This window comes from Oryctolagus cuniculus, chromosome 11, assembly GCF_051225735.1.
Source record: "Oryctolagus cuniculus isolate XC-2025 breed Fujian yellow rabbit chromosome 11, ASM5122573v1, whole genome shotgun sequence".
NCBI lineage: Eukaryota > Metazoa > Chordata > Mammalia > Lagomorpha > Leporidae > Oryctolagus > Oryctolagus cuniculus.
In genome coordinates, this window is record NC_142877.1 from 104,640,298 (window position 1) to 104,657,921 (window position 17,624).

At 38.2% G+C, this 17,624-nt stretch overlaps 1 protein-coding gene across 24 annotated transcripts in view; it reads left to right on the forward strand.

The window, feature by feature from the left end:
- Positions 1-17,624, forward strand: part of MYBPC1 (myosin binding protein C1) — an 86,112-nt gene that overhangs the window by 20,325 nt on the left and 48,163 nt on the right. For 8 of the 24 annotated variants that reach the window (XM_051845801.3, XM_051845800.3, XM_051845805.3 and 5 more), the window contains exons 3-10: positions 1,347-1,388; positions 6,645-6,683; positions 7,844-7,879; positions 9,542-9,652; positions 11,347-11,495; positions 11,703-11,820; positions 13,549-13,600; positions 15,942-15,998. In XM_051845801.3, coding sequence (XP_051701761.3) covers positions 1,347-1,388; positions 6,645-6,683; positions 7,844-7,879; positions 9,542-9,652; positions 11,347-11,495; positions 11,703-11,820; positions 13,549-13,600; positions 15,942-15,998 — 604 coding nt within the window. The remainder of the gene's footprint in view (positions 1-1,346; positions 1,389-6,644; positions 6,684-7,843; positions 7,880-9,541; positions 9,653-11,346; positions 11,496-11,702; positions 11,821-13,548; positions 13,601-15,941; positions 15,999-17,624) is intronic. The other 16 variants (XM_089308878.1, XM_070052756.2, XM_070052759.2 and 13 more) reach the window with 2 other exon arrangements.

Consider the following 17,624-nt stretch of genomic DNA (forward strand, 5'->3'; position numbering starts at 1 on the left):
TTCCCTCACCCAAGGCAGTATGTGATGAAATATGGTTATGTGAATTGTCAATGTACTGAGAAACCAAGGGGTAGGAGATCACCTAGGACTGGTCCACCCTAAGTGAAAGTGAGACTGAGTAGGCTTCAGTGTCTGGTCATCCTTTTGCATGGAAATTGGACTACAAAGCTCTTCTGCTGTGGAGATCATTTCTCAGGAAAGCATTTGGAGAAATCTAACTGGTCACAGAAGTCCCTTTGTTGAGCTAAGAAAACTTAGTTTTACAACCAAATACCCTTAGTATAGTAGAGTGTGGCTCTGTGTCAAAACGAATGAAACAGCTCACTGCCACGAGTTCAAACAGGGGCAATCTTGGATTTCGTTTTCCTTGAGTCCTGGTCTTGAAACCAGTACAGATGTGTGACATTCTTCTTAAGATGGTCTTGTTCCTTGGCATGGTTTCTTCTTGCACATGCAGATTTATCTTGGCCAGCACTGAGGACTCTGATACGCCACTGGGCATTACAATCTTACCCCTTCCCTTCCTCTCTTTGGGCCACTATAAAGTTTCCCTTATTGTGTCTTATTTCATATTTATCGCACAATATTGATCTTTCCAAACTCTGCTAAAATTGCCCTTAGTTAACTGAGAGCTGGACCACTATTTACCATAACAAAAGAGTGAAAATTCATGTTTAAAACAGTTCTTTTCTTAGATATACCACAAGTCTCATATACCATTTGCAGGTGTCTACATTAATATGATTCTGAACAGAAAGAAATGCAAATTAAATGATTTTGACTAATAAAATCTGATGTTAATTGTTTTCATCCTGAATGTATTGCCACTACATCCAATGCAGAAGATGTATGTGCTATACAATTATATCTCCTTTGGAGCAACTAACATGCACAGTTATCTATTTTAAATCTTACCATAATATCTAGAAAGTCCAAACCATTGGAGCCACTACATCGGTCAAATATCTTTAAGAAGTAAGTCCCTTGTTGGGACTTGTGAAATGAAGTGACTCACATTTTATACTCAGTTCTACTGCAGCATACTATATAAAAGGAACCCAGTATAACCGAGTGTATTTTAACAAAATCTGTATTGCATGCTTTTGTGTATGCTTTTTCAAAAATGATCAGATTTATTCATCGCTTTCATTGGAAGTTCTATGTGACCATAAATTATAATTCCCAAGTTAATAATTCATATATGTCACAATGGGTGAGGAGGTGGAATCATGCATGATCTCCGCTGCTGTCATTTGTTTTCTCCCTTCTCCCTTCCCTTTGTTGCTCATCACACAATACAAGGCTTTAAGACACCTTAAAAAAATGTGCTTGTACTTTCCACACAGAGCCAAATAAACAGAAGCAGGCGGGAAAGGGATCAGCAAAAGGTGAGTTGGAAGGGGGGAGGGTGAGCTGAATTCAACAAAAGTAGAAGCAGAAAGAGGTCAGTAACAATTGCCCAGTGGCCCCACAGAACTTGCGTCCTCTTTCATCCGTGTGGTTCAGAGTTCTTCCTTGGCGTCTTGTCTACAAGACACAATCAGCCTGATGATAAATGGTGCTTTGCTAAGTTTCCATTACACATATTTCTAAAAGGAAAACAATGATAAAAATATCACATGCACTTGTCGAGATGCCAGCAAATTAACTGGTAGTTTCCAAGTTTCAAAGTGCAAGCTAAGGAAAAGAGGTGTTTGATCTTCTTGGGATTGCATCAATTGGAAAAATGTTTTGAATTACTCAGATTTTTTAATTAAATGTTTTCATGTGATTATGTGTACTGTTCCAGGTTTCACTAGTCATTTTGAAGGCTAGCATCTCTTTTTATAACACTGTGTACTCATGTAGTTTTATCTGAATTATACTGATTAATAATACTTTTTTAAATTTTTTTCCAGAAAGCTTTTATTTAAGGAATACATACTTCATGCATTTCACAAATACAATTTTAGGAACTTAGCGGTAACACTACATTTTTAATCATGTGTTTTTCCTTAATGAATTGAAACTCATTTATTCCTGTAATATTTTTATAGTTTTGCTTTTTACAGAGTGGTCCATGTACTTCTGTGACTCTGATATCCTAATATCCTTTTTCTCACATGGAAGAAGTCGTCGTCATTATTGGCCACCTGTCTTAACCTAATGAGCATCAGTTTCCCAGAGAGGAAAGTTTTTATGAAAGTCAATTTTGCAAGTTTGCTTTATAAGTTTTGTGTGATCATTTTTATAACAACCTTTTATTTGTATAATGAATAAAAATTTAAATATTGGGATAACTATTTTCTAACTGCAAAGGAAATTTCTATTGTTCCTGGACATTTCTTAGAAGTATGTGAAGTATCTCCTTGCTCTTTGTAGGTCATATGTACTTACCTAATTTCTACCAAATTTCTAGGATGCTGTGGTCTCCTATACATTAGTAAAATACTCTTTTTCTTTCTTTCAGTACATTGGATCACTTTTCCTCAGCTAACTTGACCTTAACGCTCTCATAAATGAATACATGTTGTTAGTTCATGCACTTTGTCCTTGACCTTAGTGGCTCTCATAGATAGTAACAGGAATACTAATCTGAGCCATGTGGGCCACAGTTTGAAGATTATTTGCTATGGAATGCAGACAGTACAAACTCCTATAACTCCTTCCATGATGTGGGTTCAAGGAGGTTTGAACATCCTGTCTGAAGTTATTGTAACATTATTCTCTACAAGGCTATGGCATACACCTCTGTTTCCAAATTTGGAAAGGTACTTGGCCTAGGCTGTAAGTCTCAACCAACAGAGCAGATGACATAAGCTGTCAACATTTAAACAAATCCTAGACCTAACCCTTAATCTGAAAAGTCACCATATTATGTTTGTATGCTTAAATGAGAGAATGCTTTTCCATAAGTTGAAATGAACCAACCAACAACGATACAGGAGAACACAATATGGTCAAAATACAAGCCCAGGTAACTAGGGCATCCTGATATTTGTGGTATTTTTCTGACTTTTCAGAAGCTAAGCGAGGTCATGACCACATGTCATCACCTGCCCAGGTGTATAAACTGCCAAATAAATACATAGATTTGCCCTGCATGCTTAGGGGGCAAATCAATTTAGAACAGACAGTGACATTCCTAAATAAAGGAGGTAAACATACAATCCTTTTCAACTACTACTCATTTTCATCAGGGACAGGCAAATTCCAATGAAAATACTTAAGCAAAAAGTATACATAATCTTTATATCCCCAGTGTATATCCCCAATTGAGAAAGAAACCCTGCATGAGCTAAACAGGATCAACAGTTGGTTGGATGATTGACAAGTGTCAGATACCTCTCTTCCTGTATTAACTGGAAGATCCTCCCCCGGTTTCCTGTCCTTTTCCCACTTTCAGTCCATCTAATTTTTTTCTAACCGTGCACTCAAACTTCCCTCCTTTGTAGAGCTTGCCCCTGACTGTCTCGCCTCACTTTCATTTCCTTCTTCCTTCTGATTTCTCCCGAACCTTTTGCCTCTGTCATTCAATCACTCTCCACTTAATCATGTATTAACACTGAGTCCTTTCCCTAACAGGCTGCAGGCACTGTCATGTATTAACACTTCGTTTGTGTCCTCATCTCAATCCTTCCAGCTTCTGGCAGAGAGCAACATGTGGCAATTGCCTAACAAATACTTGTAGAATGAATGAACAGTTGAATTTCCGTGCTGGCTTAGCTGCTGACCATACAGATCATAGAGACCTGGATAGATTTTTATTTCCATTCAACATGTTTAGTGGGCAGGATGAACATTCTCTACACAGTCTTAGTGACAGTTCAGAATGAAGCACCAGCACGGAACAGATGGATGATGTCACTTGTAGTAAGATCAACTCACTGAAAGCTGCTGAAATTGGCCATGCTTGGATCTTTGCACACTTTTCATCAGTTTGCCTGGGCCATATCTAATTAGCTGAAATATATTCAATGAGTAGCTCCAAAACTGTCATTATTAAAGATATTACTCATAGCAGTGGAACCTAATACCTTTCCCAGAAGGGCTGAATTGTTCTTTACCAGCCTGGAAATATTCTGAAAATTTTATGGTTAGATTTACCAACTTTTCCAGCTTTACTGAGTGTCTGTCTGGGAAACAGCTGATCTCCCACAAAGGAGTTTTATTATTGTTTATTTGCTTGCATGTTTGCCTGTGGACTTGTTTATCCAGCTGTCCTGTTCGCTAATACTGAGCACTTTCTCCTGGGATACAGGCAGTCTCCTGGAATTGAAACAATAGCAATGACAATGAATAAATAATAAATAAATAAATGGCAATGCCATAAACTAGATGTGAAAATCTCATTTAGAGTGATCATGGTGGGAGGCAACATCCTTATGAAAGTAATGCTTCTGTGGCTTAAAATTCTTCCAGAAAAATTATAGGTGTTAAATCAAACAGTAGCTAAATAGAAATTGTTTTCCTCATTCTCACTGGGGCCAGAAATCTGCCTTTTACTCCAGCCTTCACTTACTCAGCAAGTGTTGCTAAGTATAGGCCATGTGCCAGGCATGGATCTGGGTGCTCCATGGTGCTCTCCTGGGGTCATCTTGTGCTTTTGGGGAAAGAAGAGCCATCAACAGAGGAAGGTAGGTTTCAGTTTTGGAAGCAGACAAGAGTCACAAAGGTCATGTGTAGAGAATAATGTGAAAGATCAAGTGTGATTGTGTCTCTCTCTTTCTGTTTTTTGGTCATCTGGCACCTAATATTCTTTGTGCAAACACAAAGTAGCAAGACTGATTGTCTTTGATGCCTTAACAATGGACCTTTAAAAAAGCTCTAAAACTGGTTCTGTGGCTGGTCTCATATATGGCAGCAGCATTAGAATTAGAATTACTTTGAAGACTAGTACTCATTTTGATGTAGAAGTTCTGCTATGTTTACATTTTAAAAAATGTTTATATTTTATTAGCTTACAGCCTGTAAAATTTTTGGTAAGCCCAACTGGGACAGTTGCTGTCTTTTAAAAGTTTTCTTCCAGAAACACAACTACTTATGGCAATCACTGCAAGGGAAATAAAAAACTACTTTCTGTTCCCAGGCACTAACATTACCACATACGTTACCATGAATGGACTCTACACCTGTTAAGTTTTCCACATAATCTGCCATGAGGAGTCTCCCTTTTGGCATGAGTGTGGTTGGCAGAAGAGGAAGTGAATCATCAGCAGTTCCAACATCTTTTCTCCTAATTGATGTTTTTAATGAAAAGAATGACTAAGTGTTTTCTTCACTTAGGTTCCTTTCTGCAACAACATTATCCCGGTGCTTTTTGTGAGCATGTTAAAATATTTTTGTGTAATTTACCTCCAGGAGTCTGACAAACCAGCATCTACAGTATCTCCATGCTTTATCTCCATATTATAATTACATGACTTCTTTGTAAAGAGCTTTGTTAAAAATTAGCATCACCATGCTTTTCAATGCTTAGACACATCATTAAAAGATGCCACATTGATTTAATGGATTTGAGACAGCAATATTCATTAAGCATGCATCGCTATGGCATGATAAAGAAGCCTGAATCTCACAGTTGCCAGTGAATCACCTCTTGGGTTTTGAAGCAATGACATTGACAGTCTCTATACATTACACAAGTTATTTTGTTAAAACTTCAGGAAATATATTCCTGGTTGACAGTTTTGGGAGGGAAATTTCAGGCCAGAGAGTAATATTTATAGTGAATTTTCTAAAAAAGTACTACTTTACCTGTTTTCAGAAATTTTTAAAGCATTAAAAGAGCACATATTTTTGGTATCTTATCTTATACAGTCATATATGTTTATATTTAGAAAGCCATAGTTTTCTAATATTTTGTGTATAGAGATTACTGTTATTTATACAAATACTTGTTTCCTGCTTCAGGAAGAGTGGGGTAGAGGTTCAGTCAATGTCTCTTTAAGCATCTAAACTGTGAAGTTTGCTGTTCAGATATTTTAGAAAAAGAGAGTCTTCAGTGCCTCTGTGCATGAACACTGATATATATTTTGAATTTTACAAATGTGTATGCAAGAATGTAATGAAAGTATACAATATTGGTCAACACCAATATAAGCTGGGAAAATAACTTATCAGATTCCTAAAATAATTAGTAAGTTTAATGAGACAAACTGATTCATATTACTTAATCTTGACTTTTGTTTCTTAAACACAGAAGTGGAGTTAATCATAAGGTTTTCTGTTGGAAATGAGCTCTCCTATAGTTAACATAGGCTTTTGTGTCTGTGTCCAGATGACTGTGATATATGCATAATGTCCTTCATCGACTTTAGTTCCAAAACAAGGACTTACAAACCACCTACACTGTTGATTTCATCAAGGTTTGATTTTTTTTTTTCTTTTTAGCATTCATTATTTTCTTGACTTTCAGTCCTCATAAAACACTAGCAGAGCTCCATTTTGAAATCTATACTTCCACTTGGATTAGCCTACTTTGGCACCCTTTTGTTTGCTGTTTTTCTTTTTTAAACTGAAACATTCAAGTTGAACCTTTCAGGGAGCAGCAGTCCAAAGCGTTTGTGCAGTGTCTCCTCTTCTTTTTCAGAGTTCTCTCTTCTCAGGTTACATGAGATGAAGTCCTTTTCTCCCTGACTTTTCACTCCTGTTTCTTGTTTCAGAGGAAGAGGAAGCCTCCCTGCCTAGTGCCTTGCCTCCAGGTTAGGATGGTTCCTACCCTTGCCCACTTGGTAATGTCCGACTCCCTGACAGCACAGAAGGAAAGGCAGGGTGCTACACCGAATGGGTACACAGGGCAGAGGCACTGGGCTTGCCAGGTTTGCCAGTGCCAAGGGGCACAGTGTCAGCTTTGACAACCATTTCCTGTTTGTCATGAGAAACGTTTAAAAAAGAGACTTTCGTTCTGAAATAAGATTAGTAAATAAATCTTGGGTATAAATTTTGGGGACCAAAGTATTAATCAGGGCCCACGTTGTGGCTGATCAAGTTAAGCTGCTGAGGTCTACATCCCATATTGGTGCCAGTTCCTGTCCGGGCTGCTCCGATCCAGCTCCCTGCCCATAGCCTGGGAAAGCAGTATTTGGGCCCCTGCCATTCCTGTGGGAAACTTGGGTGGAGTTTCAAGCTCCTGGCTTTGGCTTGGCTCAGCCCTGGCCATTGTAGCCACTTTGAGGAGTGAACCAGCAGATGGAAGATCGCTCTGTTTCTGTCTTTCCATCTCTCTCTGTAACTCTGACTTGAAAAAACATAAATAAATATACATATATATAATATATATATCTTCTGTTTCCATCTAAATACACTTTCCTCCTGATCTGTAAGTTTAGACATTTGTATTTTAAATTTTAATTATTAATTTTAGTTATTCTGAAGGCAGAGAGAGAGAGAGAGAGAGAGAGAGATTGATTGATTTCCCATTCACTAGTTCACTCTCCAAATGCCTGCAACAGCCAAGGCTGGGCCAGGTTGAATCTAGGTCCTGGGAACTCCAACTGGGTCTCCCATGTCGGTGGCAAGGATTCATGAATCATTATCTGCTGCCCCCCAGCGTGTGCAGCAAGCTGGAATGACAACTGGAGCCGGGACTCAAACTCAGGCACCCTGATGTGGGATGTGGGCGTCCAGGTGCCATCTTAACTGCCATGCCAACACCTGCCTGTGTTATAAAGATATATGATTCTGTAGACATTTTCATAGAGGGGGCTCTACTGATTTCCCATCTAAGCCAACTTCTAGTTTTTCTCTCCCCATCACCAGATGACACAGGGTTTGGGGGAATCCAATAAGGTTGAAATGATTACTTCATTGTCATCTTCCAGGCATTTCCCCCCACATCATCCAAATCACACTTTCCTTTCAGGTTTGAGTAGTCGGGCCCTGGAGAGAAAGGACTCAGGTGAGCTCACGCCCAGACAAGACCCCTGACCCTCCTAATTCAATCACTAATGACTTCATTGTTTTGGAAGCTCTATTGATTCTAATCCTTCTTTTATTCAGTTTGTAGCTTTTAAAAGTGATCTATCATTACCTTTTTTCTTACAAGAAAACTAATGTCTTGAGAAACAATTAATTTTGCATGATACACACACACACACACACACACACACACATACACATATACATTCAAGAATCCAGCCACATAGACCACAGGCTCATTTGTTTTGTTATAACTAATTTTTTATAACTATCATTTTTAACGTTTGGGTAAATACACAGAGAACAATCCCATTCCTGGGATGTGCTAACTTTAGATAATTGTTCACATTTTTCCAAAACTTTACATTACATACAGTTGATAAAATGCTTTCAAATGCATCCTGCCAGCTATAGCTTCAATTTTGTGAGGTCACTGACTCATTCAGTCATTCAAAACATTTTTGTTAGGTGCCTAATATTATCCTATTTTGGGTCTCTTATGGGCCAGCCGTTCTTACAGTCACTACTAGTATAGAAGTGAACAAAACATCTCAATGACTTGTCCTCATGTCCTAGACATGAATGGATACTATTCACTGTTACTATTGATATCAGAAACACACAACATAAATTTTTAACATCAGCTTGAATATTTAAAATGTGTAATCACATAACTACATTCCTTAACTTTGTTGTGAAAACAGTGGCCTTTATGGATAAAAATACCTACAACTGAGCATGACTGGGACATGAAAACTAAAATAATTAAAAGTGCATTTTCCTTCTTTTCAAGGAACATTAACAAGTAAAAAGTTGGTAACCCATGCCTTTTTTTCCTAGTTATTAAGTGACTGAAATTGAATTTCTCTGCATTCAGCTCAGAGACAGAGGGAATCCCTACAGTCCTCTCTCCTAGGCCCATCCTTGGAATGGACTGCAGATGTATACCAAACAAGGATCCACAATTAGACAATGCAAAATAAACTTCATTTTCAGGTGGTCTCTCTTCACTGGGAAAGCTCAAAACATTCCTTCTTCCTTTTCTGGGTCTTTTTTCCTCCTTGCAGGACACTTCTGGTAATCTTGAAATCTGTACCTGCAGGTCGTGATCTGCTATTTACTTATCAAAGTATGGCCATATCTGTGCAACCAGAATTGTCTAATCACACCACAGCAAGGAATCTGAAAACACCAGGCCAGTCTTGAGCGCCTAGCCCCTGTCAGACAGTTTGCTCTCAAACAGACCCATCTTGTTAGTCTTCTCCACTTCAGTTGTACAGATGAGGCCTTTTACTCAACCATATGGAAAAACTTACTACCAATGTTTACCTACTGGGGAGCAGGCAGGATGGGAAACAAAAGAACCAACAAGGAAACAACCAAGAAACAAGGGAAACCTGGAAAGTTTCACTATTTCTAGGGATTAGAAGCTGTTCCTTTGCCTGGTCATGGAAGAGACATCCCTGTGAGAATGGGAGTCTGTCTTTCTACAGGTGGCTGCTGGGGGTGGGAAGAATGATGTATTCATCTCAGTTTGTTAGATAAAGAAAAGCTTCAGGCTGAGCGAACAACAAACACAGGTAAGTCTACCTAAGAAGAGCCTGGCCTTGAAATGATCCTTCTCCTCCTTTCTGCTCATTAGAATGGTCTCTTGGTGAGGCACCTGCTGGGGAGGAACAAGACAAGCAGAATGCCAATTCTCAGCTGTCCACCCTGTTTGTTGAGAAACCTCAAACAGGATCAGTGAAAGTTGGTGAGTGCCTGGCATTCATTCCTGCATTTGGCTTTTATTTGGGTGAAATCCACCTGACATTAAACAATTCAGTGGCTATCAGCACGTTCACAGTGTTGTGCAACCACCATTCCTATCTGGTTCCAAGACATTTTTATTACCCTGAAGATTCCAGACCCAATTAAGCAATTACTCCCCATTGGCTTCTCCCTGAGGTCTTGACTCCCACTAATATTCATCTCTTAGGATTTGTTTATTCTGGATATCTAGTATAAATGGAACCATATAACACATGATCTTTAGTGTCTTGCTTCTTTTGCTTAATATGTTTTCGAGATCTGCATTATAGCTTATCAGTATTTCACTCATTGTTTATGACTAAATAATATTCCATCATATGAGAGATCTTCAGAACTTAATGTAAATGCATATTATGAAAAAACTGTGCCTAGATTCCATCTCTTTTTTTGCACCAAAATAAATTTAGCTTTTAATTCCATTTTTCCACAAACTTTTTGAAGTAGCCTCAGATGTCTATGCTAAGTCTTATATTTTATAACTTAAAAAGGTGAGTGACAGCAATTATTTCCTTAACTTTTAGCATACAGATATCTATTGCCTAGACCCTAAAGCCAGGCAACTAATATTCAAACCTTGGTTTGCTTTTTGCCATCTGTTGTCCTTGAGCAGGTAGGTGAGCCTTTTAATGCCTCTGTGTCCTCATTCATAAAATGAGCTAAAAACAGGACCTTCTCATAAAGTATTTGAACAGTGCCTGGATTATCATAAAGCTCTGATATGCCAGTACCTGCTGTCACCATGACACAACTCATTCCAAAGATGGTTACAAAGCTGCACATGCATGTTCTAGGTCATCATATTTAATAGTTCATAGGAAGCTGGTCAGACAGATGATTTAACCTTGGAAATATTAATCTGAGAAATATTAATCACACACCTCCTGTTTTAGGCCCTGTGTTGAGCATTGACTATAACACATGAACATTCAACATCTAATGAAAGAAGCAGAGAATAAAAAACAAACAGATAATCCAAAAGCATGGGCCATGAAAGAAATAAACAGGGAGGTGAGCTAGAGAAGGACTTGGGGGCTCAAGAAAGTTTAGCTAAATAAATTTCTATAAGGAATATATTATGGTCAGAAGTAGTCTTTGGCACTGGCCCAATATTATGCCTATGAGAACCTAACTAACTCATACAAACATTACTTCTTTCAGATGGAGAATGTACAAGCATTCAGCATGTGAACAGACGTATTGGCTTCTCTTGTGTTCCTGTAAGACACTGAAATTCTGTGGGGAAGCCAGCTACAGTTCTGATATTCTCAAGACTGAGTCAGTCAGTATAACAGTTCAATCGCATTTAGTCACATTCCTTGAATTCCAGGGTTTCCAACACCTTGGATCAAAAAAAGGATGAACAAATTTCACATATATGTATTTTAATATTTCCACTGATTTCCCCCATTGCTCCATTGCTCTTTTTCTGATCCATAAACCTCAAGCACAGAATAAGTGGGAATATTCCAAGGACCTCTAGGACACTCCTCAAAAATTAGGACCAATTCATTGCAGGGTTCCATGAACACCAATCACATTATAATCTGTGCAGTGCAGTCCTGGGTTAACTCCTTCCTTTTGAAAGCCAAATGGTCATTTTTAAACCACAGACTGAATCACTTGTGCTTTTTCTAGGTGAAAATATTACCTTTATAGCCAAAGTCAAGGCTGAAGATCTTCTCAGGAAACCCACTGTCAAATGGTTCAAGGGGAAATGGATGGATCTGGCCAGCAAAGCTGGGAAACATCTACAACTGAAGGAAACCTTTGAGAGGCAAACGCGGGTATGGCCCTGAACTCCTGACATTCAGATTTAGTTGAGCGATATCAGTCCCAGAAAATTCTCCAGAGTTACCATTTCGAGTGTCTACACTTTATTGTGATTGCCCTGCAATCTTCCCAGAAAGAGAACCTTGTGCAAAGGTGGAAGATAATTGAAAGGTGCTGTTGGCAAGGCAGGACTGCAATGAGTCTGATCCATTTCATTGCAGATGTACACATTCGAGATGCAGATCATCAAGGCTAAAGAGAACTATGCAGGAAATTACAGATGCGAGGTCACCTATAAGGATAAGTTTGACAGCTGTTCATTTGATCTTGAAGTGCATGGTAAGAGGCCTTGTTGCCTGGGTTTTTATGGGGTGTAGGGGGACAGAAAGTTCATATAATGCTATGAGATGCAGAGGAAACTTTTCCTTTTAAACTCTATGTTTCTGATTATGGTGGTTTGAACAAGCCTGCTAAATCAGATTGTAATGGGACAATTTAAGTGGAATTAGGGGGGATTTTATTCTAAGTATTTCTTGTCTATGCTGATTCCTTCAACCTCCCACATAAGAGATGATGTCACTTTCATTGTTCCTGAATATATTTGTTTCATTGGGGTTACTTTTCCATTTAAGTTTAGGAATAGTGCAATATGATGAGGATGGCAGAATACCCAGGTGGAAGGGATAATTTCTTTTATAAGGTCTAATTTCAAATATGGAAGTTCTCTATCCATGTGTTCTGTGTACAGTCCAGAGTTAACTTGATAAGTATGAATATAAAAGTGTACATTTAAATTGGAAAAAAAAACTTTATAAGTTACAAAGGGCAAGTTAAGTTGGAGGTTGCAAAAGACAAGCAAAGTATAAATGTTACAAGAGGTTAGAATCAAGGTTGAGAAAATGATACTTTTCTCTTTAACACACTACTTGTTCCATATTTGGAGTGATATGGTGAAACCTGGATTTCCTTTGGAGTAGGGTAACCAGGAGGACGAAGAATCCAGAAGCCATGCCCTATCTAGCTTGAGTGTGTAGGAAAGAAAGTCAGGTATACATGACTCATAGCAAAGAGGGAAGGTGCTGGCACCTGGAAGAAGGAAAAGGCCCTTCTCCATTTCCTTAAGAAGCACTTAAGTAAATTAGAATCACAAGGTAGTGAATATGACAAGGTGAATTTGGTCTTAGGATGAGCTCTTTCATCAGTGTTATGTAGACCTCCAGGGGAGGCTATGAGATTTCCACTCAGTACAGGGGGATGATCACAAGTCTGGGTATTACTGAGACTTCTCTCTTAAGTGAGAATCTGGTTCTAAGCAGGGCTGCTTGACCATGGCCAGGTATCCCTGGGAATACTATGCAGCTTTTTTTATAAAGATTTATTTGTTTATTTGAAAGGCAGAGATACAGAGAGAGAGGAAATAGCAGAGAGAGAGAGAGAGAGAGAGAGAGAGAGAGAGAGAGAGAGATCTTCCATCCAAAGGTTTACTGCCCAAACAGCTGCAACAGTGAGGGCTGGGTCAGGCCAAAGCCAGGTGCCAGGAACTTCACTGGGGTGTCCCACATGGGTGCAAGGGTCCAAGTACTTGGGCCATTCTCCATTGTGTTCCCAGGCACCCTAGCAAGAAGTGGGATAGGAAGTGTAGCAGCTGGGACTCGAACTGGAGCCCAGGTGGAATGCTGATGTCACAGGCGGTGGCTCAATCTGCTGCGCCACAGTGCTGGCCCTGCAGCTTTTTTAAGAATATTGATCTTTGGTTGCCCTCTCTCATTTGGTGGTTCAAAATCTCCAGCAAGGAAAATCAAGAAGTGATATTTTTCAAGCTCGTCATCTGGTTTTAATGGGTAGGAAGGCTGAAGACAAGCAGACAGGTGGTCTGCTTCAGTGGTCCTTCGTGAGGAAGGATGAGAAATGGTGATGCCTTGGCAGCATGGCACCCAGGAGGACAGCCATGCCCCCTTTCACCTGACAGTCTTCTGTTTGAACAATCACTACAGCCTGTAAAAAAAATTGAACATAAAACTACTTTCTTAATGGGTATTTACTTTACTGTTTTCTTTCCTTTCAAAGAATCTACAGGGATGACTCCAAACATTGACATCCGATCTGCTTTCAAGAGAAGGTAACTTCAAAAGGCAAATCTAGAGAGCTTTGATATAACAAGGAAATAGAGGATTTTCAAAATACACGTGCCTTCTTCCACATTCCATGTTCTAAAGGGGGACAGCCCTGTCCACTGTGATCAAACATACCATATGTTTAGATTTCGGTTTAAGGCCTAATCAAGGATAAACTGATCACTTTCTGGAATATTCATGCCATAGTGACATTCCCATTCTTGTGGGTTTCAGTGGCTTTATAAAGATACACTCTCAGTCTAACCACATGTGGTTTCTTCTTCTTTCTTTCTTTTTTTTAAGATGTATTTATTTATTTGAAAGTCAGGGTTACACAGAGAGAGAAGGAAAGGCCGGTTCACTCCCCAGTTGGCCACAATGGACAGAGCTGGGCCAATCCGAAGCCAGGCCCAGGAGCTTCCTCCGGGTCTCCCATGTGGGTGCAGGGGCCCAAGGACTTGGGTCATCTTCCACTGCTTTCCCAGGCCATAGCAGAGAGCTGGGTCGGAAGTGGAGCAGCCAGGACTCAAGCCAGGACTCAAACCGCCACCCATATGGGATGCTGGCACTGCAGGTGGTGGCTTTACCCGCTATGCCACAGCATCAGCCCCGTGGTTTCTTCTTTGCAGTATTTCCCACCAAATGTCCAAAATAAGTATGCAAAAAGACATATTTCATTTGACTGCAGTTGAGTAATATTAGAAAATGTTTTAATTTACAATTTTTTTTTACTAAAAATCATGTATGGACCCTCTAAACCATATGCCCAAGAAATCCACAATTAAGTAGCTACCTACTGAAGTTAGCACCATGTAATATTAAATATCCTAGATGAAAGACCACTACATCTGCTACGAGGACACTGAAGAAAGCCAAATTTTAGTTACCTATTTATTTTGCATCTGCCAAGGCTGAAAAATCAAGGGGTCAAGGAAGAAAAATGAGTTTTTTCTAGTCTCTGAGAAAAATAACTAGCACCTTCCTGCTATGATGTTACCCACAGTACTTAGTGATTTCATACTATAAATTCTTTAATGTCTTGTTCTTCCTAAGACTGAATCCACACACAGTTCTGTTGAATAAGGAAAGTCATCCCAAGCTATTACAAAACAATGACTTAGTCTATTAGAAAAAGGCACATTTTCATCCAAGCTACAAGTAAGGCAAAAATTGAATTGCTTTTAAGAGATATTTAATATTACTTGATCAGCCAATTGGTATTTTCTGATTTTTCAATCCCTTCATTTCCCCCTCACCTTTCCTTTACCCCACTCTCAGCACATACACAGGTCTACAACTATGTTCACAGTGCGTATTAAGCATAGTTTAGGAGAAGGAGGCATGACCAACTTTAGAAAAATAGAAATGTGTTTATTTCCAAAGGCCTCTAAGCACTTGCTATTAAAGAAATTTTGGAAGCTCATTATTTTGTGGTTACTTCTTACAACTTACATGTCACATACATTGTTTTTAAACACACAGACTGTTAGAATCCATAAATAACACTAACAAAGAGCAGGAAACACAGCCTTCATTTAAAAATCAAACAAGCAAGTAAATATATAGTACCACTTAAAAGTCAGCTCCACAGCTACTATTTAGAGTTTATTATATAGTCATGATAGTGGCTGCTTGCCTAATTTGAGATGCATTTCTAAGTAGGGAAATATTTTTAAAAATTGCTAGTAAATAGGTCATAAGCAATTCAAAGACAGATGGAAAATTATGTTTTAAAGGGTATGAACAATCAAGTGATCATGCTTATGACCTTCTAAAATAGAAAGGAATGCATCTTGTGAAAAGCTCTGTGCTAGCTCCATTTTTATGCTATGTTGGTAATATGTGATCTGATTCATCCCTCACGGACACAAGCGGTTACCTTTGAATATAAGCTTTGTACTTATATATCTCACATGGGTACACTTCGTCCTGCAAGCCAATCTCTGTCTTAAATGAATAACAGAGAGCAGCAAAAGTCCTTTGCTTTTTACACAGGTATGTTTCTAGAGCCCCCAACTGGCAAAAACAAAGTACTTTGTGTTGCTTGGCTGAAGTGCATTTGTGTTACCTGGTTTTAACACAAATCCAAGCAGTTTTATATATGCAATCTACAAAAATGTGTCTTCTGAAACTATAGCGTAACACAAGCTCCTAGTGTTTACTTTTCCACAAGTACATACTCCAGAAAAGTTAAAATGTCACTTGTGCGAAAAGAAATAGTTTGTGTTGATATAGTCCTTGTGTGCTGGTACAAAATTGCATATACAGTTCATGTAGAGTGTTTGGGGGAAACTGTTGTGTCTGTCTGCATTAAACCCAGATTTGCTTTTCTTTTGTTAATGACAGTGGAGAAGGTCAAGAGGATGCAGGAGAACTTGACTTTAGTGGTCTCCTGAAACGTAGGTGAGAACCAAGTGATGGAGTGAGGCACGGTGGCCTGGAAGGCTTTCAGACACCCATACAGAGAAGTCAAGTTTAAATGGATGTTTTTTTCAAAGAATTTTTCATTTCTTAAAAATGTGTTTTGCTTATAGAATATAACAGAGTTATATTATACATAACTGTCTACTAATTTGTTCAAGACTTTAGTCATGCTTCTAATTCCTCTGTTTAAATGTATCATGGGTCTTCACGTATTTCCTTAGCTGAAGATGGGGAGATTTGAAAACTGAGACATGCGACTTAAATACCTAGAAACCACTAAATCTCTATGCATGGCTGTCTCTCATGGTTGAATAAATAAAATCTCATTCACCAGCCTTTGATATCTGATTGAAAAATCAGTTTCATAATTTTGGTAGAAGTATCTGCAGGTGTACATATTTTAAGAGCCAGATCTACTTGAATATATTATTTATGATTTGCTGTATTTCTTCAAATCTAAGACACCATTGATTTGAAGATATATCAGTATTTTATAAGTCATTAGTTTTAAATAGTTTACTACCATAAACTATTGATTATAAGATACATCGTTATGTCTTATATATTTGAAATGCCTCCCCAAAGTGCATTTCTTCAAAGTAAAATTACAATTATAAATTAACAATATAAAGTACTGACATAAGTTTTCATTTAGCTTCTTGTGATTTTTAACTTATTTTTAGTTCTCTCTATTATTAGTAAAGGAATACAAGTACAAATACATTTCACAACAAATCGCAAATACTTGCAATAAACTGAGCTTGCATTTCTTCTCAGTTTAGTTGGACATCTTTATTCAAGTCCCTGGGAATGAAAAATTCACTGCTAGCCCTTAACATTTAGCTTGAGAACACAAATATCAGCAAGTGTGATTTATTCATTACAGCTGAATATTAGCCTGTGGCAATAGCACAAATAGTCTTCTTCTTTTGGATATTGCAAATCATCATTAGTCTCAATAAATTTATTAATTCCTAGATGTCCTTAAATTCATTAATACCAAATGCTTTCTTTGTGTAAAATATAATTCTAGGTGACATGAGGAAAAGCAATCCAGTGCATGGTGAATAGAAAGGGAAGTATATTTGTGGGAGGTAATAGGGAATGGTAAAACATGGATTTGAGTCTCAACTATATCATTTACCACTGATTATCTGACTTTGGTCAAAATATATGACCTCCCTGAGTTAATTTCACATCTATAAATGTGAAGGACAAAAACTACTTGATAGAATTATCATGAAAATTACACGTACAAAGATCTGGCTCACAGTAAGTAGTAAATAAATATTCACTTCCACTAAAGAAATGCGACATTTTCCATCAGGGAGCATATATTTATATTTAGAAAGCAAAATACACACAATCAATCAATAAAAATGTAATACAATAGATTATTAAGTGCCGTACACTGGTTAAGGAAAAGGAAAGAACAGACTGATTCTACCAGCTTTGCAGAATAAAAAATGCAATTATATGGTCATAGAATCATTACGAAAAAAATAAAATGGGCAGGCAACATGTCTCCAGTTTTCATTTCCTTTTCATCTTTTAAATTATGATTTTGATTCTTAATCAGATTTTGTTCACATAAGACCATGTTCA